Source organism: Mustela erminea, chromosome 2 (assembly GCF_009829155.1).
Source record: "Mustela erminea isolate mMusErm1 chromosome 2, mMusErm1.Pri, whole genome shotgun sequence".
Classification (NCBI taxonomy): domain Eukaryota; kingdom Metazoa; phylum Chordata; class Mammalia; order Carnivora; family Mustelidae; genus Mustela; species Mustela erminea.
The window spans coordinates 103,849,503-103,873,219 of record NC_045615.1 but is presented as its reverse complement, the minus strand read 5'-3'; the positions used below and the strand labels follow the sequence as shown (position 1 = coordinate 103,873,219).

General features: G+C 57.2%; 1 protein-coding gene across 2 annotated transcripts in view; it reads left to right on the top strand.

Moving 5' to 3' along the window:
- The window catches only part of WDR1 (WD repeat domain 1), a 43,523-nt gene extending 20,241 nt beyond the window's left edge, over positions 1-23,282 (top strand). Inside the window, exons 6-15 of one of the 2 annotated variants that reach the window (XM_032333841.1) lie at positions 6,828-6,905; positions 7,278-7,358; positions 7,674-7,907; positions 10,689-10,776; positions 12,160-12,316; positions 13,649-13,736; positions 16,288-16,398; positions 19,206-19,379; positions 20,788-20,932; positions 22,281-23,282. In XM_032333841.1, the coding sequence (XP_032189732.1) occupies positions 6,828-6,905; positions 7,278-7,358; positions 7,674-7,907; positions 10,689-10,776; positions 12,160-12,316; positions 13,649-13,736; positions 16,288-16,398; positions 19,206-19,379; positions 20,788-20,932; positions 22,281-22,387 (1,263 nt within the window). In that variant the 3' untranslated portion in view covers positions 22,388-23,282. Of the gene's footprint in view, positions 1-6,827; positions 6,906-7,277; positions 7,359-7,673; positions 7,908-10,688; positions 10,777-12,159; positions 12,317-13,648; positions 13,737-16,287; positions 16,399-17,159; positions 17,606-19,205; positions 19,380-20,787; positions 20,933-22,280 lie in introns of those variants that run through there. The other variant, XM_032333842.1, reaches the window with a different exon arrangement.
- Positions 23,283-23,717: the final 435 nt, after the last annotated feature.

Below are 23,717 nucleotides of genomic sequence, written 5' to 3'. Positions count from 1 at the left end.
TTGTCTGTGGAAGACACATGTCAGAACACCTTAGCAGAGTGTCCCAGCTCTGCTCCTGCTCCCTGGTTGGGACAAGGGTCTGAACCTCAGCCTCACTTTTCCTATCTGCAAGGTGGGTGTGGGGGTATCAATAATAGTGCATTTTAACCATGAACTTAACTGCACAGCTGCCCACGGGTCCAGAGCAGTTCTCAGTACTACCTCATCGAGGATTAAATGAGAGAAGGTCCTTTATGAGGCTCTGCGGGGACCACTGTTTACTTTGATGACTGAACGCAGTGACTCATAAACCAGGCAGGGTGTGGCTGGAAAGGACGATGCCACTTCCTCAGCAGGTCCCCATGGGGTAGTACTCGGGCAGTGGGCAGAATTTCCAGTGCACATCTTGGCTTGGGGATGGAAGAGCTCTGCAGGGCTTCCCTGCTGGTGAAATGGACTCCTTTCTGCCCCCAGGGCTCCTGAGTGGGGCCAGGTGGCTGCATGGAAAGCCCCACGGGGTATGCAGCTCAAAGCTCCTTTTGCAGCGGTTCTTGTGGCCGTCCCCTGTGGCTGCTGCCCAGTTGGTAGGTGATGGGGTTTTTGTCGAAGGCTGTGTTCAAGGTCAGTATTCACTAAGTGCAGATCAAGGTTCTGTGGGGTGAGTCAGATAGCTAAACTTCATGCCTTGCACCCGGGAGAGAGAGGAGGAGGGGTTGGGTTTCTGTGGCCACAGGAGGCGGTCTTTGCCTGTCTCAGTGAAGCCGTCCCTATCTCCAAGTCCCCCTCCTCCTCCCTACTGTTTGATGTCACTTGGATGTGATCTGGGCTGTGGGCCAGTGAGGCTCCTCTCCCTGCCCCAGGAAGGGTCACTTCCCCTTTGCAGATGTAGATTAAACCCAGCCAGGAGGAGCACAGCAGCTGGTCAGCAGAGCCGGGTTTGCGCCCAGGCAGCCCGAGGCTGTGACTTCAGCACTCCGCCAGCCTTCCCTCTGCTCACCTGGGAACTTGGCTGGAATAGTCTTTCTCTTTTTGTTTTCCTTTCTAACGTGAGAACACAGCCCTCACTCCAACACTCCAGCCCAGGGCAATCAGATACGAACATTTGCCCCCTGCCTGTGTCCAGGGTGGACACACAGCTTGTGATCAGATCTGCCTGTGGAGCCTATCGCCCATGGGTCCTGCTTCTGGACCTGGCTGCAGATCAGGAATGGAGGACGTTGGATGGCAGCCCAGCACCACAGCTGGCTGGCTCTGTGACCGTTGGATGGGCCAGTGGTGTGGCTCGGTCCCCTTGGGAGACAGGACGGTGATGGCCATTCTCCTATGGGAGGATGTAAGATGCTGGTGAACATCAGGTCGGAGTGTCCACAAGGAGATCTTCGGGTGCTCCAGACAGGCTCAGGTGGCCAGCAAATGAAGGATGGGGAGAAAAGTGTTCGGGGCCCTACACCCACCCAAAATGGCCTGTCAAGTGTTGACAACTGTGTAGATCAGTCTGACTTAGGCATGTGCATCTCCCCTGGAACCTCAGAGCCCCAGAGTGCACCTGCCATGGGTGGCTGTCTGCCTGCTCCCCTAGGCTCCAGCTTCTCCCCGTCTCTCCCTCTGCACCATGTCTGAGGCTGTGGGACGAGGACTGAGCATGTCAGGAGCACAGAGGGGTTGAGCTCAAGTTGCTGCCGTGAGAAAGATGAAGTTGTGTTTCCATTTCAGTAAGTGCTAGAATAAAATGCTGGTGGTGTGTGTACCCAAGGGGAGGTGAGGGCAGGGTTAAGCCAGAGTGCCTGAATGTGCTCAGGTCAGCCCTCCCTGGCCACCCTGCTGCCCTACGTGGGGGTGCTGGGTAGCTTTTCTCTTTGGTTCTTGAGCTCATCTGTAAACTGGCTGCTCATGTTGTACAATAAGTGTAGACTCCTGGCTCCTGGGGAGCTGAGTAAGGACCCATTTCATCTCGAGCCAGCCAGGCCCTTGGGCTGTCAGGTCAGCGTCAGCATGAATTTTCCTTTGCCTGGACCTGCGATGGGCTCCAGAAGCTGCAGAAAGATGAGGTGAAGGAACCAGCACTGAAATAGGCTCTGGACCCCCTCATTTCAGAGGCCATGGGCCACTTTGGGCAGATGACATCCCAGGATTGTAGGGGACTGGCTAGGGGACCGAGGCTTGCAGCGTCTCTGTTTCTGCTTCATGCTGGCATTTTGTGGCAAAGGTTGAGGTTCCCTTGGAGGACCCAAGAAAGAGCCAGTGTGCCCTCGCCGCCTCCTGCTTCTGCAGCAGGAATTTCTTCCTGCCATGGCACCGGTCCTTGTGACCAAGGCGTGGCTAGCAACTCACGGGCACATTGGGCAAGGTTCAGCACCTTTCTGGCCTTGCCCTCTTCCATCAGGGACAACCACAGACTCCCCTTCTAGAGCAGGCACCCGGAGGATTACGTCCTCAGCCTGTCCTGCAGCCAGGTGTGGTGGTCTGTAGGTTACTTTGTCTAACTCAGTGATTGCTTAGGTGGCACTCATGAGGCCCAAGCCTGCTTGTCCAGGCTGTGGTCGTGTGATCTGGAAGTGGAAACTTCCTGCCTGAGCTTCTAAGGGCGGATAGAGTCCACCTGAGGCAGAGGGGACACCTGGTCTCACCTCTCCAGCCGGGCGTGCTGTGCAGCATGGTCAGCTGCTCTGAGAGCAGCTTTCTCCAGCCACCTGTGGTCTCACCTATCATAGGCGGCGCCGAGCTGGGGGGATGGGGTGTCCCGCTTCCTTTGGCACAGTGGAGGTGAGTTGAGCTAGAAATGTGTCTTGGCTATTATTAGAGTCATTGCCTTACAAGGCAGTTAAGTAAAATTGGACCTCTGCTATGCAGGATTTTCTTGGGGGGTGTTTTTCCCATTTTCTGACTCTAAGCAGGCCAGAATGCCCGTGTCAGGCCTTCGGTGTGTATCAGGTGCCTGCTTTGGACAGGCTCTGGGCTGGGCCTGCAGAATGGTCTGCCTTGTCCTTAGCCATTCTGCCTTCTGTCCTCATATCTGCTGGTCTTGCTGTTCAGAGAGCTGTGGGTGTGTTAGTCCTGGTCACGTTGGGGGCCAGCGGGATAGGTCTTCTTCCTCCCATTTCCTTCCTGGTCTGCTCTTGCAGGGGCTGTGGCTGATGGTGGGGCAGTGACCAGACAAGCCTTCTGCGCCTTCCTCTGGTCCTCTTTCTGCAGAGGAAAGTGGTCGCTGAGCCAGTCTGCCCAGGTGGCAGGAGAGGCAGGCAGAGGATGGGGATCACTTGTGTCTCAGCCACGCTGAAGCAGGAAGAGGGTGTGGTGCTCCCCCTCCAAGCACTGGACAGGGGAGACTTCCCAGAGGGAGAGGAGGCCAGGTGTGAAGGGGGCAGTCGACTGAAGGAGTGAGGCAGTGTTGCAGTTGAGGACGGAAACCCACTTTCAGAGCACTGACTAAAGGTGTGTGCTGTGTGCTGAGGGAGGATGAGGAGGTAGGCCCAGGCGTCTGAGCCCGTTTCTCCCTCCATGAGTTCATGACAGGGAGCAGGACAGGTGGGCAGGGCACTGTGCTGTGAGAGTTAGTAGCAGTTGTATGTTCTGGGGACAGCTGAGGCCAGTGAAACCAGGGAGGGCTCCCAGAGAGGACACCTGAGCTGACCAGCTCATCTGCCTGTGCTCGCTGGAGTCAAGCCACAGAGCCCCGTGGTGCTCTGACCCTGTCGGTGACGGGGGCTCAGGTATGTTACTTATTACCTAATGGCTTCACAGCTCTTCTCAGTGTCAAGAGAGGGTGATGATGGGGGAGGGACAATGACAGTGGGGGTTCTTGGGAGGATCAGCTGACACAGGGCTCCACTGAGAGTCAGCTGTGACTAATGGGCGGACAGGTGTCAGTCAGACACTGAGGACCTTCCACATCAGGGAACAGCCTGAGGGACCTAGGCCTGCGGGATGGTGCTGCATCTCCTCCAGGGAGCATGGGGAGGGGAGGGCCAGGGGCTGTGAGCCCCAGTCCAATAGGTGGTGGCTGGGTTGAGCAGCCAGAGGAAGGAGGAAGCCCCGCAGGTATGTGAACCCTCCCCATACCCCTCCCACACCCCTCCCCACCTTGATGTTTCCCCAGACCCCTTCCTTCTTCATACTCAGGCCTCACCTCCCTGTGGAACAGGCTATTTTTAACCCTCACTTTTTTGGTTAATGAGCCGTTCACTGCTGTTTTCCTTTAAGTGGGCTATTTCAGGAGCAGACATCAGTTTCCTACTCATTTGGACTCTTGGCTCAAGCTGCAGGAAAAGCTGACAGGAGTTTCTAAGGCCAAAGGCCTTGGTTCACACAGTGCCGGGTTCTCTGGGGGCATCCGCTGTTTCTGGCCCTCACTAAACCCAGGCTTTCCCACAAGCTTGCCTTGTTCCAGGGCCTGGGGAGTGATGTGCATCATTCTTTCGGGGAGGAGGGCCATGAGCCCATTGTGTGTGATGTCCCCTTCCCATCAGAGATGCTGAGTGCTATAAGGAGTCGGATTCCTGAGAGATGGCAGCCAGGGCAGAGGGCCCTTCTGAGGAGAGGCAGCGGCCTGGCCTCATAATGGGATCGCTCGGGCCGCTGGGTGGACATGTGCAGGTATGCAGCTGAGTGTTTGGTGCTACCCTTCAGGAGGGCATCCTGACTTCTGTGAGCTGGGCTTGGGATCCTGGGGAGGGAAGATCTGACCCAGGTACTCCCCAGAGCCAGTGCAGCCAAGCCTAGAGATCTGGAAGAGAAACCAGAGCCCCAGGTTCTCTCTGGGCCTGGCTGTCTCGGAGGGGTCTGGAGGTTCCCCAAAGCCCTTGCAGTGGTAAGGTGGTGAGTGACAGGTGGCTATGAGGGAGACAGAAGCACCCAGGAGGGCTTGAGAGATCCCGGCTTGGGAAGCAGACTCCTTCCACTGTGGTTCGGCATGGCGGATTGCACCTGCTCTAAAACACAGAGGCCAGACCTGGGAGCAGGGAAGGTCAGCCCTCACCCAGATGAGCACACACTGTAAACCCGGCCATAGCCTTGTCACCCTGCAGGCCTGAGCTGGCTGAGGCTGGGCCCCGGGAGTGAGGTGTGTGGCATGTTAGTAGTGGGAACTGCCTCCCGGTGGTCCCAGAACCAGGGCTAAGTTCATGCTGAAGCTGTGAGCCCATCATAAACCTCCGTCACAGGCACTGGTGATGATGCCCTAGAGGACAGGCTCTTGAGTCAGAACCAAGTTGGCAGCCCCATGATTGTGCTTGCCGAAAAGAGATAGGAAGGCAAGCCAGCTTGGGTGGCTCACCAGTGTCACTGCGCTCAGAAGGCTCAGGCTTTCCTGTCCCCAGCCCTGCGGGGGAATCCCCCTGAGGGAGAAGAAGTGCTGGCTGCTTCTGGCCTTGTTAGTTGAGGGGAGCGGTGGGATCGCTGAAGAGCAGCATGCCGGGCTGGCTCCGTGCTCCAGCACTGGACCCAAGGCTCGTGGGGCCCGAGGGGCCTGGCCTGGAAGTGTCCTCGGGCAGAGATCACAGTCTCCTGGCTCCGAGGGACGGAGCTGCCTGCAGCAGGGAAACTCCACTGCGGGGCAACTCCTCTGCTCAGCCTCCCAGGTGGACTTTGCAGACACGTGGATTCCTCTGGTTCTGGCCTGTGGCTTCCCTCCTCAGGATCCTGGCCCTGATTTCTCCTTCCTGGCTTGAGCTGCTTCGCCAGTGCATTAAGCATGTTGTCCTTGAAGGGCTCTTCCTCTGGGAGTGTCACAGACGGTGTGCCCCATGCCTGTTCTGGGCTGCCGTAACAAGGGACGACAAGCCAGGAGTTCAGCATGGGTTTATTCTCGGTTCCTGAAGCCAGAGCCTGAGCTCCCCATGTCAGCAGGCTGGTGTTCCCCCAATTCCGTTGGCCCGAGGGGCACCCTCCCAATCTGCCTGTCTTCACGGGCTCTTCCCGCACCCGCTATCTGTCTGTCCCAGTCTCCCTCATCGGAGTGCACCAGTCACTGTAGTGGTGCCGTCCTAAGGACTTCATCATACCTCGACTGCATCTGCATAGACCCTCTTTCCTGAGGTTTCCATTCACAGGTGGCACAGTTTCAGCCCGATTCAGCCCCTCGCATGACACAGACACACATGGAGCCTTCACACGAGCGGCTCCTGACTTAAGTGGACTTGTGCTTGGCCTCAAGGAATGCTGTGGGGCAGGTGATGGGCGGTTAGGTGTTTATGCCCCAGGAGCCCTTAACCCTCCCTGCTTTGAGAAGAACTTATATTATTAAGTTTACTGAAGGGGTGTTTCTTGAAGGTAGGGGAAGGGGCATGGGGCATTTAGAGGATGTTTTCTTATGCAAACCTTTGATGGGGGAGAGAATGAATCTTTAGGATAGGAAAGCATCCCTGGAGGTCGTCTGGAGTCTTAGTCCCCAGAAGTGCAAAACCGTTGTTTAATTTCTTTAAAAGCTCAGTTGTTAACTCCGCTCCATCACAACCCTTCCCATTACCTGCTGTGTGCCTAACCCTGTAGGGTTCTGGACTTGAGCTACCTCTGGGGCCCTGAGGGAAGAGAGCCGGCCCTGTCAGGGCTCTGTCTGCTCTGCAGATTAAGGGTGAGGGGAACTCATGCATCCCACCAAGCATGGGGTTGGGAGGCCTAGCAGGGGACAGCCTGGGCACAGATGGGCCTGGGCCAAGGCAGGCGGGCTGAAGCAGACCTCCTGGTGAGTCAGGAGCTACTTCGGGAGTATTCTATTTAAGGGCCGAGGTCTTCCTGTGGACTGACCATTCACACAGGCAGCTGGAGCAGAGGTTTGAAGCAGACTGCGTATTTCATAGAGAACTTTCCAGAACCTCCTGTCATCAGGTGGATAATTGTGCTCTTTCTTGCAGGACCACAGCCGCTTTGTCAACTGTGTGCGATTCTCTCCCGATGGGAACAGATTTGCTACGGCCAGCGCCGATGGGCAGGTGAGAGCCGGGGCCTGGGGGTGGTGGGGGTTCATTTGATCACCTCCCAGCTCTTCAGGGCAGACTAGCTTCCCAAAGCCAGTCTTGCTGGGGGAACTAGCTCTTTCCCTCCATTCCGTTCCTGGAAGGTGCACAGTTCCCAGGCTGTGTCATCACAGCTTGGTGCGCACCCCCCCACCCCCGTTCCCATCTCTCTCCTTTTAAATGGAGCTGGAAACTCCCCCGTTTAGCACGTTTTTCAGATTCCTTTTTTAAGAGTCACAGTAGCAAGCTCTTGACGGTAGAGCAAGGACGGGGAAGAGCTCATCTTGCGTGCCAGCTGGTGAGCGCGTCCTCCCACCTGTGACCCACGTGTGTGTTATTCTTTGAAAGATTTACATCTACGATGGAAAGACGGGAGAGAAGGTGTGTGCCCTGGGAGGCGGCAAGGCTCATGACGGAGGCATTTACGCTGTGAGTATGGATCCGTGGTGTGTGACCGTGTCAGCCACCGTTGTGGGGCCGTGTCCATGAGTGCAGTGGTCAGTACACAACTAGAAGTTAGAACCATGAAGTGTGAGGGGGTGAAGTGGAGAGCTTCAGGATCACACAGAAGGGGTGTCGTAGCTTGGAGAATCCAGTGGCTAGAGCAGGGAGGGGCCTGGACACCTGGTCTCCCCGGCCGTCGCTTCTCCCTGCTCAGAAATGGGGGCTTTGGGCAGGCTGCTTTCCGAGGCCCCTTCCCACTCTGTGTTCTCTGATACCTGGTCCGCTGTTTCATTTGAGTAGATCAGCTGGAGCCCTGATAGCACCCATTTGCTTTCTGCTTCTGGAGACAAAACCTCGAAGATTTGGGACGTCAGTGTGAACTCTGTCGTCAATACGTTTACAATGGGCTCCACCGTTCTGGACCAGCAGCTGGGCTGCTTGTGGCAGAAGGACCACCTCCTCAGCATCTCCCTGTCTGGGTACATCAACTACCTGGACAAAAACAACCCCAGCAAACCCCTGCGGGTCATCAAGGTAAGGCTGCGTGGCAGCCGGTGGGGTGGTGGAAAGGGCTGTGGCCCAGCGAGGAAAAGGGAGAGCTGGCAGGAGGCCGAGTTGGGGACCCACCTTGGGGGTTTGGTCAATGGCAGGAGGCTAGTTGCTTTGGGGTGTGTGTTTAGCAGAACTGGAAGGCTGGGGCCGAGCTCCCCTTAAGCTTCTAGAAGCACTGGGGGCTCAGGGCCTTGGTCTGCGGACAGTGCCCCTCCCCCTACTGTCAGGAGTCCCTGTGTCCTGGGGTGAATAGCCTCCTTCAGGTAGGAGCTGACAGCTGGAACGCATGGAGCTCCAAGAGCATCACTACAGACTTGGAGGACCAGGAGAGCGCCTAAGGGACGGCCGGGAGGCCTGGGGACTGGACCTGGGCACTGTGTCTCATTTGAACGTGGGATAGAGTGTGAGGAGGCCTGGAGTGTTCCGTGGTTCGAGGAGGGAAGGCACATGGGAAGGAACAAGTTTGGAGAAACAGGCAGATCCTGAGGTTCAGAGGCCTTGAGTGGTGGGCCAGGAGTTTGTGCAGCCACGAGCGATGAGAGGTGGTCAGACCCTAGCCCAGCTGCCATCCTGTCACCTGGAGGGCTTCCTCGGGGCAGCTGGTGCCCAGGGTCTGCCCTGGGGACTCCTGCTTCGGGGGTGGGGGAGCATGCCTTCTCCCTGCATCAGCCCTAGTGGTCTTGATATCTCAGGAAGCCAGCAGCCCAGCGAGGACCTAGGAGGTTGGCTCTCGTGCCAGTCCCTGTAGACACTGCCTCTGCCTGGAGTTGATGGAGACAGTTGTCTGAGGTGGGAACTGCTGTGTCTCATTCAGAAGGGGATGTGGCTTGATGAGATTGAAGAGGATTGATGTGGTAACACGGCACTATCTGTCCTCACTTTGGGTTCCATGCCTGCTGTCATGCTTCCCCCAGCTTGGACCTAAGCACGGGGCTTTGCGGCCTCCTCCTTGATGGGCCCCTAGCTGGCGCAGTGCCTGTATTGTGCAGGTGTGTACAGCCTGGCACAGAGCCGGGGGGCACGCATGACACAGTCACTTGACTGGATCTCTCTCTAGATGGGATGGGGAGAGATTCCTTGAGAGGTTCAGGCGTAGTCAGCCCACTTGGGCCCAGAAGAGCAGTTTCCCACTGGCCACTGAAAGCATGGAAACTACAAGCTGGGCTTCTGTTGCTCCCAGGCCAGGTTGCGGAATCTTGCAGGCTTTTACAGTCAGCAGTCAGAAAGTCCTTCCTGTTCCCATTCCCGCCACAGCAGTGTACGTGAATCCCAGGGGGTCCTTGGTGCTGATCTTGCGCTGCAGAGGCATCTGAGCCACATGTGGGCGCCCCAGAGAAAGCCGGTGTTGGAATAGCAGTTCTCAGCCCTCCCGCTCACGGAGATTGAAAGAGGGCTGGATCCCTGGAGACCCTGAAGGAGGACCAGGAGGCCTTGGAACTGGACTTGCCCCAGAGGGATTTGTTCAGAACCTGTAGGGATGGCTCTATCTGTTGGTACCCCGACACCCGCGGCATTTTGCTGTGTAGCTGGAGCAGCAGTTCTCAAGCTAGAAGGTCCGTGAGAGGCAAACACGGTGGCTGGGTCTGTCTAGACACCTGCGGGGCATGTGTTAACTCACAAGTGCCTGGGGAGTGCTGCGGCCCCAGGCAGGGCAGGTGCAGGTCCTGAGTCAGGATGTGCAGGGGGGATGCCCAGTGGGGCTGATCTGGTCTGAGGACCAGATCAGTATCAGGGCTGATAAGTATCAGGGCTGGCAGGACTCTGTCCTAGAAGGAGACAAGAGGTAGAAAGGACCCACTGTGTCCCCTGAGAACTGTGTGTACCTTTCTTGGAAGCTTTTTGCCACAGTGTGGCAACAGGCGGAACCTGCAGAATGCTCGGGAAGCTCTGGGGATGAGGCCTGTGCAGAATTGTGCCACCCGGCCACAGAGCATTGCTGAGAAAGACCAGACAAAGACCCACCCACCCTTGCCCCCAGGAGCAGTTATAGTGAGGTTATGTGTTCCCTAGTAGCAAGGGACTGGCTACAGAGGAGTTGACTGTGCCCCGCACGTTGCCAGTGAGGGAGGTATTGGGGGTCAGGGCCCGCCAACAGCTTGGGTGGGGAGGGGCGTGTTGGGAGAGAAGAAGCTGCCTCACAAGCTAGGAGTCAATGCTAGGGTTGTATGTTCCGGTTTGGGGAGAGAACAGACAGTAGAACCCGGGACTGTCTGGGTCTCTGAGTGGCTAGGAGGTCTCCCCTGGGTCCTGGGACTGGTCTGGGTTCCTGCAGGGCCCGGATGTGTGCCCACCTGCCTCTGTGAGCGATGGACCCCCCTTGTGGCTGATCCCGCTCACTGCTGCTTCCCGTCCATGGGGGCTCAGCTCGGGACTGGGGCTCAGCTCACATGCATCTGCCAGATGTGAGCAGCAGTCCCCCCAGTCAAGGGCGCTGCCAGGGTCATTGCACGGACCAGGCACTCGGCTCCTAGGGTTTTATTAGATCCGGTTCTTGGCTGGGGTTGAGGTTGTGTCCTGGGAGGGAAGGGCTTCATGACAAGGTTTTGCCAGATGGGCCGTCAGCTGGGGAAGAGCTGGCCGCGGCTCACAGAGGGGGTTTTCGGGCACATGGGGCTTCAGGGTGTTGGCACAGACAGGTGCCGCGGTGTGGAGGGCCTTGTGTCTCGTCATCCCGCAGGGGGGCATTCAGTGGAGGGCGGCTGGTAGGTGGCAGAGGCAGGAAGGCGTGTTCTCCGCTCACCTGCTCCGTCCTCTCCTGTGCAGGGTCACAGCAAATCCATCCAGTGTCTGACGGTGCACAACAACGGTGGCAAGTCCTATATCTACTCCGGGAGCCACGATGGACACATTAATATCCTTTGACTCACAGAGCTGGCTCTGGGGCCACTGGCAGGACAAGTGGGAGTGTTCTGTCCCTGTGGAGCCGGAGGCCAGGGTAGCAGCAGGGCTGCAACCAGAGGGCCGTGTCCACGCTGAGGTCCCTGGCTCTGGGCTGCAGCCTTGACCCGATGGATCGCTTCTTTGCAGCTCTAAGTGGCTGATAACTGCATCGAGCTGCTGCTCCTGCCTGGGCCCCTAGTGCCTCCCAATCCCTCACACAGGCCGGGAGTCAGGAGTCTGAGGATTCAGCAGGACCTAGAATCTCAGTACTTTTCCCGTTGTTTTAAAAATAAGAGAACAGAAACCCAGCATGCTCCAGTACTTTCCCCAAAGTCACCCCACTGGTCGGTAGCAGCTAGAACTGGAACTGGAACCTCCCTTCTGAGTTTCTTTGTGGTCCCGCAAGACTTTCCCTGGAGGCATGTGAAGCAGCCCTTACAGGCCACCCCCACCCCCGTGTTTGAGGCCTGGGGCTCCCCCTCCTCCCACAGCACCCTCGGGTTCTGGGGTGCAGGCTGGCGCACCCCTGTTTTCACAAAAGAGCTCTAGCTAGGGAGCTGTCCCTACGGCTCTGGGGTAGGAGGGTGGAGTCACCCTCTATCCACTTAAATGTGAGGAGGGGAGTGTATGATATGTGCGCCTCCTGGAGCGAGGTGCTGGTCTGCAGTCAGGCTGTTTTCAGCTGCCCTGCATTGCTCCCCTCCTGGTGTGACGCCTCCTCTTCCAGATCTTCCCCGAGCACAGCGCCGGGGCAGCCTGGCGTGTATTCCAGTGCTCAGGTATCTAGGTTTCCTCAGGTATCAGGCACTGGGGTCTCCAATCCAAGAGCCTGTCAGCCGTGGAGCATACCTGTGACGCTCCAGAGGCAACGATAATCCTCAACTTGAAATGAGAACAGTCCACTCACTTACAGCACCCCTCCCCCACGAGCACCTCTGACTCACAGCGTGCAGACCATCCCTGCCAAGGTTGGGCGGCCCCGGGCAGTTCCTAGCTGGTCGTCCTCTGAGCAGGGAGGCGCAGCCAGCCTCCTGCTCTTGGTCCCAGGCTTCCAGCGCAGATGGGCTGTGGTCCATGGGCCCCGTTAGCCAGTGGGAACCCACACACTTCCGTGCCCAGCTGCTGCAGGGGGTCCCCGTGCAGGGGTTCCAGCCGGACTGCTCACTCAGCGTGTCCTCCATGGTCCGACCGACCATCACCAGAACATCTGTTCTGGAATTCGGATTCAGACTTGCCTTGGACTTCTCTTCAGGCCCCGTGCTCACAGTCTCATCCCGAGTGAGAGGCGGCCAGGCCTCCCCGGTGGGGCCCGCACCGTGTCCTGGAGGTGGCTTTTCCTTAACCCCCGCCCCACATTACTGGGATTCAGAGACAGGGGAGAACGACTCCTTCGCCGGAAAGGGCCACACGAACCAGGTGTCCAGGATGACGGTGGACGAGTCTGGGCAGTTGGTGAGCTGCAGCATGGATGACACAGTGCGCTATACCAGCCTCATGCTGAGGGACTACAGGTGAGGGCTGCCCGGGGCCCAGTCCGCAGTGCACCCCAGAAGAGGGGCTCTCTGCCCACATGGCTTCTGGCTCAATGGCACTTTGCTCTCCTCACTGCTCCCCCCAACTGCTTCTCTTGTGGCCATGCTCTCAGCCAGGGGCTGCATGAGAGTCCAGGTAGCCCACCTGGACAGTGACCTGTGTAGACTCTGCCTGGGAAACCTCAGCCCAGATGCCCTCCTCGTTCTGTTCCTCTACAGCAGAGGAGGGTATCAGCGGGGCCGGCCTTGCGGGCTGTTGGGAAGGCCCAGCAAGGCCCTCACGGCCTCCTGGCATGCGGCAGGTGCTCAAAAGGACACGTAGGCACCCAGGTGCTTTGAGGAAGCGGCCATGTTGTTTGGTTTGGCTCCGGTGCCTTGAATTGGCTGTCCTTGGCACCAGAAGACTAGCTGTTACCAAACTGCGGTTTCCTGTGCAGAGTGAAGAGGTGGGTGAGCAGGGTCTGCTTCGTGAAAGGACAGACTGGACGTCTGCAGCCGTGCCCCTCTTCCCCCTCACTGAGGCAGGGGACTCCAGGAGGACGTGTGACAGGCCTCACCTGCCTGGCGGGACTGGGCACTGGGAACTGGTTGAGCCTCGTGATGCGTGCGGAAAATGCCCCACAGTCTGGTGTCCAGGCCGCAGCCATTCTCTCTGTACTGGTGCCCCGTGGTGACCCTGAATTAGCACGGCCCACACGAGAGCCTTCCCGCTGCGTGGGCTGCTGCACCCTCGGCCTCCTCAGAGACCCCCGGGGCAGAGCCACAGCTGGTGACCTGAGCCGCAAGGTCCCCATGCTTGGCCTGGTCACATGGGATTTTTTTCCTTCATTTACTATTTTCAAGTTTTTGTGTGTGTGCAAGATTTCCAGGGCTTGTTTTCACAGCATTAACCAAAAACAAAGACATGATTTTCATCCGTGAAAGTATCTGATTCTTCAGAAGAGTCACCCTGCTGAGCAGAGTGGCTGTGACCGTGGGAGCGAGAGGTGGGCTCAGTTCCATCTGTAGCCATGGATTGTCAGGGTCTGTGGCCAGTGGACTCAGGACGAGAGTGGGGTGGAGTTCCTGGGGGCGTCACAGCTATTCCACAGGTCATAGCGACTAGAGCACCACCACCCCCCACCCTGCTCCCTGTCCCCGCTTAATTTCCAGTCTCTTTCCCTAGAGCTGGGGATCTCTTTCTCTCAGTGCTCCTGGGTTTTGGCTCATGACTCCCTCAGTGCAGGTGGATCGGCATCTCTGAGTGTAGGCTTAACATACATGCTGAGCCCTGTGAGGTTGACGTAACGTGTTTTCCCTTGTCTCCACCAGCGGGCAGGGAGTCGTGAAGATGGACGTCCAACCCAAGTGCGTGGCTGTGGGCCCCGGAGGCTATGCCGTGGTCGTCTGCATCGGGCAGGTACGGCTTGCTTCAGAGTGGCGGGGAGCACCAGCCGGGCGGCTGAGCGGAGCTGGTGGGTGAGGCATCTGACCTTTTGCCTCTGGTGCAGTGGGAGCTCTGCTGCGTGTCTGTCCAAGACCCGCATGCACACACATTGAGTCACTTGGTCAGCAGTTCTCTCCGGTAGCACGGCATCCTCCCTATCCTACAGACACGGAGGCAGAGGGAGGGCTAGTTGCTTGCCCCAGTCTGCAGCTGCCAGAGGGCACAGCTGTCAGGCATGAGCCTCCCTGTGTGTCCATCAGCCCAGGAGCCTGCTGGGTGCCCAGCAGCAGCAACACGGTTGTCTCAGCCATGAACCCTGGAACCATGTGACTCCACACATGTTCCTTACCATCTGTGAGCTCCCTAACAGCTCCTAGGGGACTTGGGAGGCTCCTCTCAGTGTTGCCCGTTCTTTTTCTGACTTCTCCCGAGGCCACATGGTGGCTAGGGGCACCAGGGCCAGGATGGCATCTGGTGTCCTAGCTCTGTGGCCTGGCTTCTCATTGAAGACAGGTCACTTACAGACCTTTTCTTTTGGAAATTCGGGAACAAAGTGCCCTTGACCCAGACCCTGGTGTGACCCATTTTCTACAAGGTTTTGCTCTGATGCAGGCGGCGTCTGTCAGTAGACCAGGGCATCCAGGAGATCAGGGTGGGCAGGTGTGACTAAGCCCCCCACAGCAGGAGTGACAACCCTGGTAAAGATAGCTGCTGTTCAGGAGCCCACACCCGTCCTGCGTCACGTGCACTTAACGTGCTTCGGGGAGAATGTTTTCTGCGTGTCCTAGATAGCAGAAGCTTCTGCCAAGCAGTTACCGTCAGCAGCCTGGGCAGTCAGTGGGGGAACAGTAGTGATGATCTGCATGGAGAGCCAGAGCAGAGTCAGGGTTGGAGGTGCCGAAAGGCAGCCTTCTAGAAGCACAGGCGGGCCTGGGCTGATGCTCCGTGTCTCCAGGCCTCACTTCCCTGTCGGTAGAGGGCAGTCCTGACAAGCCCTCCTCTGAGGCTCAGAGCGAGGCTTGCACAAGGAGGGTCAGAGAGGGGCAACCTGGTGCCACGTGGCGGTGTTGGGGGTATGCAAGGTTGTTCTGTGATGTGCCCCTGCTACGCAGGCTTCCTGCCCCGCTCTAGGTGGGATGTTTCTATAGAATATGCTGGAAGGGGCCTGTGATTTTAGTTCGGGAAATAGCTCGGTTTAAGTCTCATCTCTTAGGCAAGTTTTGGCAAATGCTTGGTCCCCTACTGTTTACCTGTCAGGTGAATCCACTTCCCGAGTCAGGCAGGTGGTAGGTAAACGTTCCTCGGGCTGCATTTTCATAGTAGATCTTAGGGTTCTGCCACCTGTCCACCTGTTCCCTTTTCTCGCCCCCCCACCAACCTCACAATACACACAGAAGCAGAGGCCACTGGAGAGTGGGGTCAGGGGCTGGCCTGCCCTTCATGGGACAGCTGGTAGCCTGGGCAGGGGTACTGTGGGATGAAGCCAGAGTTGTCACAAATCTAGGCCATGCTATCTGGGAGCAGTCCAGTGAGCAAGAAGCAGGAGGGGCAGCAAGAGTGGGGGTGGAGGGCGAAGAGGGTCCCTGTGTACAGAGGGCCTCTTCTGTGAGTGCCTCCAGGTGGCAGTGGGGGATGGTGATCCTGCTATCTCCAGGGGTGTGCCCCACTGTTAGCAATGCGTGTGTCTCACACTTGGTGAACTCGGAGCTGATACTTTTGTTTGCCTTTACTGAGGACTTTATTTATCCTGAACGTAAAATTCCGGCTTTGTGCTGTGTAGGCACTGGCTGGTTCTTCTGCCCTGGGAAGCTGAGGCTCAGGACAGAGCTGTCCCCATAAGCAGTAGGCGACTGAGCCAGGATCAGGTCCCTGTTTGTGTGTCCACAGGGTGCTGAGGACAGGCTGGGGACTCCGTCCTGCTTCCACCTCTGTTAGAGGGAGGTGAGGCAGGGGCTGGCTGGGGTGGAGCCCCTCCCAGGTACCCTCCGGTGCCTCCGGCTGACTTGCCTTGCACCATCCGTCCTGCCCTCCCATGGGATGAGTCATGCCTTGGTGGGAGGCCAGTGGGGAGCAGAGAGACTCTGTGGAGTGGGAGCCCATGCCTGGGGCCCAGTTTTTGTCCAGAAGACAGGTACCAGCATTGTCCCCCAGCTGTGGGAGACGCTCTGGCTGGCACACGTAGGATGCTTCATGTGCTGCGGGTTGGAGCTGTGAAGGGAATTTTTCGGACCTGGGATACCAGAACTTAGAATCCAGCCTGTCCTGTTCGTTCCTGTTGTCGCCTTAGAGCCCTGCTCTTCCAAACGCTGTGTCCCTTGGATCTCGCAAGAAGGCCATTTGGGAGAGCTCATTCATTATGTGACAGGAGAATGAAAAGTTCAGAGGTCAGATGGCTTCCTGGTCCCCAGCGACTGATGAGGGAGGAAGCACAATGCAGGGTCACAGGGCGCCCGCCCCCAGTGAGCTTCGGGCCAAGCAATCTGTCCCCGCCCTCTGCACCTTGACCGCTGCCTGTGATTTTCAGATTGTCCTGCTCAAGGACCAGAAAAAGTGCTTCAGCATCGACAGCCCTGGCTACGAGCCGGAAGTGGTGGCAGTACACCCCAGTGGTGACACGGTGGCCATCGGGGGCACGGTGAGTCTCCTGTCCCTCATGTCCTCTGACCCCGGCTATGGGGGCGGTTAGGGGGTGACACAGGCTATGTACAGAGGGTCCTAAGGCAGAAGGGGAGGGAGCTAGTGGGAGACCAAGGGCCTGGGCAGTGAGCAGGGGCTGGGCTTGGGAGCACAGAGCAGGGGAGACTGCTGGGCCATCAACCACGTAAGTCCGTAGGGCACATGTGATTTAGTGTGTTGAGAGGGGACCAGTGTGGGTGACCTGGGCTGGCAGGTTGGAGGTAGGGACATGACAAGAAGATTCCTAACCCGTGTCTAGCAGCAGTAACCCGACGGGCTCAAGGTTTTCCTTTAGTTTTGGCATCTGTCTGGTCCAGTGTGGTGTTCTTGCTCCTCTAAACCTAGAGCGCAGAGACCCTGTGGTCCCTGCCTGCCAGGCTGAGTACTAAAGTGCTTTACAACTTGGCTCCCTTTGTCCCTTCTGGCCCTGGGAGGCTTGGGTGCCCTGACGAAGGAGCTCTGCAGCAGGTATGGCGGACCTTCATGCCCCAGGGGAGGAAGTCAGTGCTGGGCAGTGCCCAATGTGCCAAAAGCCAACCCAGGGGTCACCTGCTGGTGTCCACTGTGAAACCACCTGCTCCCCAGCTGCTGGAGGAGCCCGGGGCGGATCTCGTGGAGCAGGTGTGAGGGCTGAGGAAAGGCTGGTCTGTGGGTGGGCCTTTGCTCCCCAGGCGGTCTCACCTTCAACCTCCAAAATGTCCTTGCTGCCCACCCTTCCAGCCTGGAGGAGGACCAGCCAGAGGGGCCCCTGGGTGCTTTGACAGTGGGTCAGGGTACCTGCCCAAGCAGGTGAGGAGGCCCCCAGCCACATCTACAAGCTCTTCCCTCCCCCAAGAGCCCTTGGGCACAGTGTCGAGCCACTGCTGCCCAGACACAGGAGCAGGGCTTGTCAGCCCTTAGCCCCTGCACTCGAGCCCTTCCTCTGTGTTTTCGTCATCGTGGCTGTAAGACAGGTGGACTTCCCTGGTTTTCAGATGAGTCAGATGTGTCCTGTGTGTGGCTGCCCCTCCACGGGGCACTGCATCCCCTCCTGCCAAACAGCCCCACTGCCTCCCACAGGGTTCCCGACAGCCCTGCTCTCCTGCAGTGCTCTGCCTGGGCTACCGTCCCTGTAGGCCCACACCCCTGCAGTGCTGGGCTTGTCACCGCTTCTTTCCTAAATCCCTGCTCTCTGGCATGTTTTGAGGAGTTGTCTTCCCTTTTTTAGGGAGAAGTTCACAGCCATGGTCCTGGGGCAGGAGGTCAGAGTCAGACATGGGGTTTAAATCTGGTCTTCCCTCTTGTACTATGCCCTGCTTACTAGACCTTTACCTTTTTAAAAAGAAGAGAGATGGCTATTCCCATGTTTCTTCAGCTCCTACTTCAAGGTCTTGCCAACTTTGGTCTTTCCTGGTTGTCTGCCAGCCCTGGGCCTGTGAATCTCCGTGATCACACGGAGCACATCTCTTGTTTATCCTAGGCTTCCCCATTGTTCTCCACACACCAGTAGTCTCCATTTATTTTAATAACTTTCCAGCAAGTGGCATTCCCATCACATAGTTAGCCCGGTGGTGGACGTTGGTGCTGTGTGCCTCCTATGACGTCCACTGTGTACAGTCTAAGAGCATAGCCTTTTCCTTTTTTGCAGTGCCTCCTGTAGGCCATGTATTTACAGAACCCTGGAGCCCAGGCTCCCACTGTAGGTAGACATCAGGCGAGCTTATCACGAGAGCTCAAGGACTTTTGTCCTCATCGACCTGCAGCATGTGGACGTGGCTCTCCCTCCTGCATTAGGGGCAGAGCCAGGGCTGTGTTGTGGCCAGAGCTAGGAGACCTTGGATTATCTTGGCCCCTTGGACAGCTCAGCTGCCCCAAGAGGGTGGCCTGGTCCTTAATCTGACTCCTCCCAGGGAAGCCTTGGACAGTCACAAGGACACTAGTCACAAGGACACCTGTCCTGGTTCCTTTTGTCTGTCCATCTCTGCCCCCTTCACGGATTCATTCCGTGTGTGACACTTCTCAGGCCAGGCCCTGGACAAGTGTGAGGGGTCATGAAATTGGGGAGAGACAGTCCCTGGCCTGGAGGACAGGTGCCCAAGGTATGTCCGCCTGGCTGGGCTCCCACGGCATGGGCAGAACTGTTAGCAAAGATGTCCAGACACCCTCAGAGGCTTCCAGCCGAGGAGAGCTGGGTAGAGCCAGGTGCTTGGGCATCCCAACCTCAGGACCCCTGTGGCAGTTGGACCCTCTGAGGGTCCCTCTCCCTCAGAGAGCAGGTGTGCCTCCCCTGTGAAGCGCCTGGGTCACACCAAGGATGGGGAGTTCGCCAGAAGCCAACAGGTTGGACGGAGCAGGGCGTGGTCAGAGAGCGAGTCGGTGCCTGCAGGAACCTCCAGGGCGCTGGGAAGGGTGGTGTGGATCCAGAGCACAGGGGGCAAGCAGTGTGGCTGGAGGACAGAGCCAGACCAGGGCTACCAGTGCAGCACTAACGTGTATAGGTGGACCTCATGGTTTGCCCTGTGAACACCTGCGTCAGGACTGACTGGAGCGTTGATGGAAAAAATCAGAGTCCTGGACACCCACACACATGGAATCAGAATTGGGGGTACCTAGCATTCAGCCTCTTAATTACTTCCCTGAGTAGTTCTTCCCACACTGCTGGTATGTCATGGGAACTGCTGACAGGTTTTGGGGGGAAGGTATCGGGAGCATGTGTGTGCACGCACGTATGCTCTCCCGTAGCGTGCACGCCGGGAAGTGACTCACTGCCCCTCTGTCCTCCTGCAGGACGGAAATGTCCGCTTGTACTCCATCCTGGGCACCACGCTGAAGGACGAGGGCAAGCTCCTGGAGGCCAAGGGCCCCGTGACCGATGTGGCATATTCCCATGATGGCGCCTTCCTCGCTGTGTGCGATGCCAGCAAAGTGGTCACGGTCTTCAGCGTTGCTGATGGCTACTCGGTGAGTGGGCGGGTGGGGGGCCGTGGCTTCTCTCCCTTGTCATCAGCCTGGCAGTTGCATGAGGCCACGCAGCTTCCTTGCTCTCAGGGCTGAATGATGTGAGACGAGACATGCTGCTGTCCAGGGTCTTGGGGTTTTATGAGTGAGGTAGAGCACTTGCTACAAGGTTAGGGCCCCAGGCGTCGGTGAGACTTGCCATAAAGACAAGCCGATTGGTTCACCTGGGCTGCCTGGCTGAGGGATTTCCTGGTTTCTTCTCTGTCGAAGGGCTGAGACTAGATTTTCTTCTTGAGTCTCATTACCATTTGGGTCTGACGAGGATGAGCGCGCATCCTCTCAGCACTGCCTCGCGGGGGGCTCGGGGCAGGAGACTGAGCTTGGTTAGGGGGTCGGTCACTTGCTGGATTTGGCCAGAGCAGGGGGCACAGGCTGGCAGGTCTCCGGTCTCAGGGCCCTGCACCACGCCAGCCCCCCAGCACTTGAACGTTTTGGAATGCAGCAAAGATGAAAGAATTTACCAGAGGTTTTGCCATTAACATCTCCCTGTGTTACACTATCCATCCAATGATCTTAATTCGGGGTGCACTTAAAGTGTGATGCTATAATGTCACTTCTGGTAAGAGGGGCGGGTGAAGGCAAGTGTCTGCCTGTGTTGGACAGAAAGCTTGTAACTTGCACCTCCATGGACATACACCCTGCCTCCTGGGGGATTTTTCTGCTCCCTTGCCACGTTTCTCAGCTTTTGTGTTTATCTCATTTTTAGTGATTTCATGTATGTACAACAGAAGTCTTGTTGACGTTATGCTAAGTAGGCAGGGTGATATCAACACAGTATGGAACAGGCAAACCTGAAAAAGAAAGTCCTCGGGAGGTCGACCTCATCTAGGGATTAAGGAAATGGAATGCCCTGAAGAAAAACCATCCCTACAGCGTCAGGAAAGTGCTAGTCCTCCAGCTTGCAGGCCCTGTCCAGTCCTCACCCCACAGAGTAGAGAGTAGCAGGCAGATGTGGTGGGGAGGGGCCGGCTGCCTCCCTCTGCTGCCCGAACTTTCCCTGCGCACCCCCTGCCCAAGGCGGGGCCCCTTGAGCCTTCGTGTCAGCGTGGTGATAACCCTGGCTGGGCTGAGGGCCCCGTGAAGGAGCGCACACACACCTAGCACCTCAGGGTAGGTGCTGTGGTAGAGGCCGTCTGGTCCCAGGGACACAGTGGCTGCTGCCCAGTGCTGGGCTGCATCCTCCTGGGCCTTGTCACGGAGTAGCGGACACCTCAGGAGGTGTACACGGGTTCTGGCAGAGAGCACTATGTCAGCATCGGCCCTCACTGTGGTCACAGAGGGCAGGTGAGATGACACGTGCCCCTCTGGCCTGAACCCTGACCTACCCCTTCTGTTTTTAACCCGAAACTAGGAGAACAATGTTTTTTACGGACACCACGCGAAGATCGTCTGCCTGGCCTGGTCACCAGACAACGAGCACTTTGCCTCTGGTGGCATGGACATGATGGTGTACGTCTGGACCCTGAGTGACCCCGAGACCAGGGTCAAGATCCAAGGTGACTCTCGCTCCTACATCAGCTCCCCAGGCAGCCCCAGAGAGGCTGTCCCCAAGCCCAAGTGTCCTCTTTGTGCTTCTGGGGAAGTTAGCCCTGAGAAGCATGGCCCTCATTCCCCTGGCCCCTGCTTGACACGCAGAGGGAGGGACGATGCGTGTGTTCCCTGAAGGAGAGGAGGTGGTGTCCATTCACCGGACACTCACCTTCACACATGGGGGTTCCTCTTGACATCTCTTCCTTATCCCGCTGGGCTTCCATGGCAAAGTACCGCAGACTAGATGGCTCAGAAACCACAGAACTATCACAGTTCAGGAGGCTGAAGTCCCAGATGGGGGGTCTGCAGGGCTGGGGCGTGGGGGAGCTCTTCCAGGTCAGAGACTTGCAGGGAGGGGCAGTGCTCCGTGGGGTCTGTTTAATAAGGCACGGATCCCCCCAGCCTTGGACATAGGTTTCCGGTGTACAACGTGGGTGACAGATGCAAGCATTCAGACCACAGCACTGCCCCTTCCCCTACCCCACCCCCTAAATAAAACAGCTGAGCAGGTTTTCCCCACAGTGGGCAGCATTCAGTAGGAGTTCAGAGCCGGTTTTTTAGCAGCCCTGTTTAAAAAGCAAAACAACAACAAAAAAGTAAAACTGTTCTTAATAGTAAGTTTTATTTAGCCCAGCATATTTTTTTCTCCATGTGGCAATAGCTCACTTCAAGGACTCTGTGGTCACAAGTGGTTCGTGGGGACTGTGTCTGTCCCGGTGTCACCCCCTCAGGCAGAGGGGATTTACCTGGGCTCCCTGCTCTGTTTGTAGTAAGACCCACCAAGTCAGCAGGGTGGAGGCAGGAGACTGGGGGGGGATGGGGTCACCCCTGGTGCACCTCACACAGGGGGTGACTCTCGGGGTCTTCTGGTCACGAGTCCACCAATTACAGAGGTTTCTCGGCCTTTTCATCCTCCCCCCCGCCCCATCACCGCAGATACGCCAGGAGGCTGTGTATCCTGTGTAGTGTTGCTTATGCATGAAAAGAAGTAAGACTTTTCACACACACACATACACACACACACACACACACCCCCATGGGAGGAGCAGTTATGTCCCCCAGGGGACCTTGTTGGTTGTTGAGACAGTCCCCATGTCTGGGAGGGACCGGCTTGAGAATGGCTGCACCCACTGTCCACCCAGATAGATGTTCACCCTTCCGGGAGGAGGGCCAGGATTGGATGAACAGCAGTCTGCGGTCAGTTCCTCAGGGCCCGCTGTCGGTGTTGCCACAGCCTGTCCCCTGCTCCTCGTCTGCGGTGTTGCAGGCGCAGAGACACGGGGCTCACCCTCAGCATAACTTCTCTCTCCCCAGATGCGCACCGACTTCACCACGTCAGCAGCCTGGCCTGGCTGGACGAGCACACGCTGGTCACGACGTCTCACGATGCCTCTGTCAAAGAGTGGACAATCACCTACTGAGGACCCCCTCCGTTGGACGGACCGAATCAGGGACTAGAGCTTACGCAGCCGAACACGTCATTTCTCCCAGTCTCTCTGCCATGCGCCCCCACGTCCCCGCCCGCTCAAAAGGGGGGGCCTTACCGCGCGTACCCTCAGCTCTCTGCAGGGTGTCCATACCTGTATACGTCCTTCTGAAAGCTTTAGACAGTGACAGTTTGCACATGAAAAATAAAGCAAGCACTTAAACAACGTGTGAAGCGTAACTCAAACCCACCACCCACCCAGACTGAGTGCAGAACATTCCAGAGGCAGAGCCTCGAAAGCACACAGACCTGCCCCCGCGGCTCCTGCTGTCTGGCAGGGGAGGCTGCGGCTGTGGGCCACACTCCTCTCTGCGAATCCCTCCCCTGCAGACTCCTTCCCCGCAGAGTGCCCTGCGCCTGGCCCAGCAAGGGACCCTGGGACAGCTCAGCCCTGCAGAGTTCTGCAGAGCAGGTGCCGCTGGGAGGCCTGGGTTGTGCACCCTGCTGTGTGGCCGCCCTCGCAGCTGACAGGGTGCACTCATATGAATCTTGGAGTCACTGTCTGTTTTTGTGCTTGATTCTAAGAATGGAATTGTGGGACTTTTTTTTTTTTTTTAATGTATCTTAACTGTTGCCTGTCTGTGTTTACAGGCTCGCGCGCCAAGGGTGCCACCGCCTCTGGGCGTTGAGAGCCGGATTAGCCAGACCCAGGAGTCTCGGCCACTGTTTTGCTCTCCTGCTTCAATGTGTTTCTGTCTTTCTTTACCCCTTCTGCCCCCAAGAGCAAAAGTTAATTTAAAGGCAGAGGTGACGTCACTGTAAACTAACCTGTTATGGTTTTCACTTTTTTTTTTTTTTCAGTGCAGAAATTAAAAGTAAGTATAAAGCACGGTGATTTGTAGTTTTTTTGCGTGTGTTGGAATTACTGGTAATTGTTGGCTGAGAGCAATCGCTCCCTTTGCACTTGTGAAAACACTTTGAGCGCTTTAAGAGATAAGACCAAGAAGTGATTAAATGTCTTTCTCTTCACTGTGGATGGCTGACTTTGTGTGGTGGTGGGCTGTGGGGAGTGTGGGAAGCTGTGCGGGACCCTCGTGGCTTCTCCCTGGCTTGCAGCCTCAGAGGGATATGTTCCCGAACTGGATTGCTGGATCCACCCAGCTTGGGGAGAGAAGCCCCACAAGGGCCCAGCACATCTGGATCAAATAGCTCTGTGAGCTGGGCCCCCTCACCTCCCTTCTTTGGGCCTAAATTTGTTTTATTTGTAAGTGGAAAACATTGGATCAGATGATCTAGGGATCCCACCTGCTTTGCGAGTTCTGGGG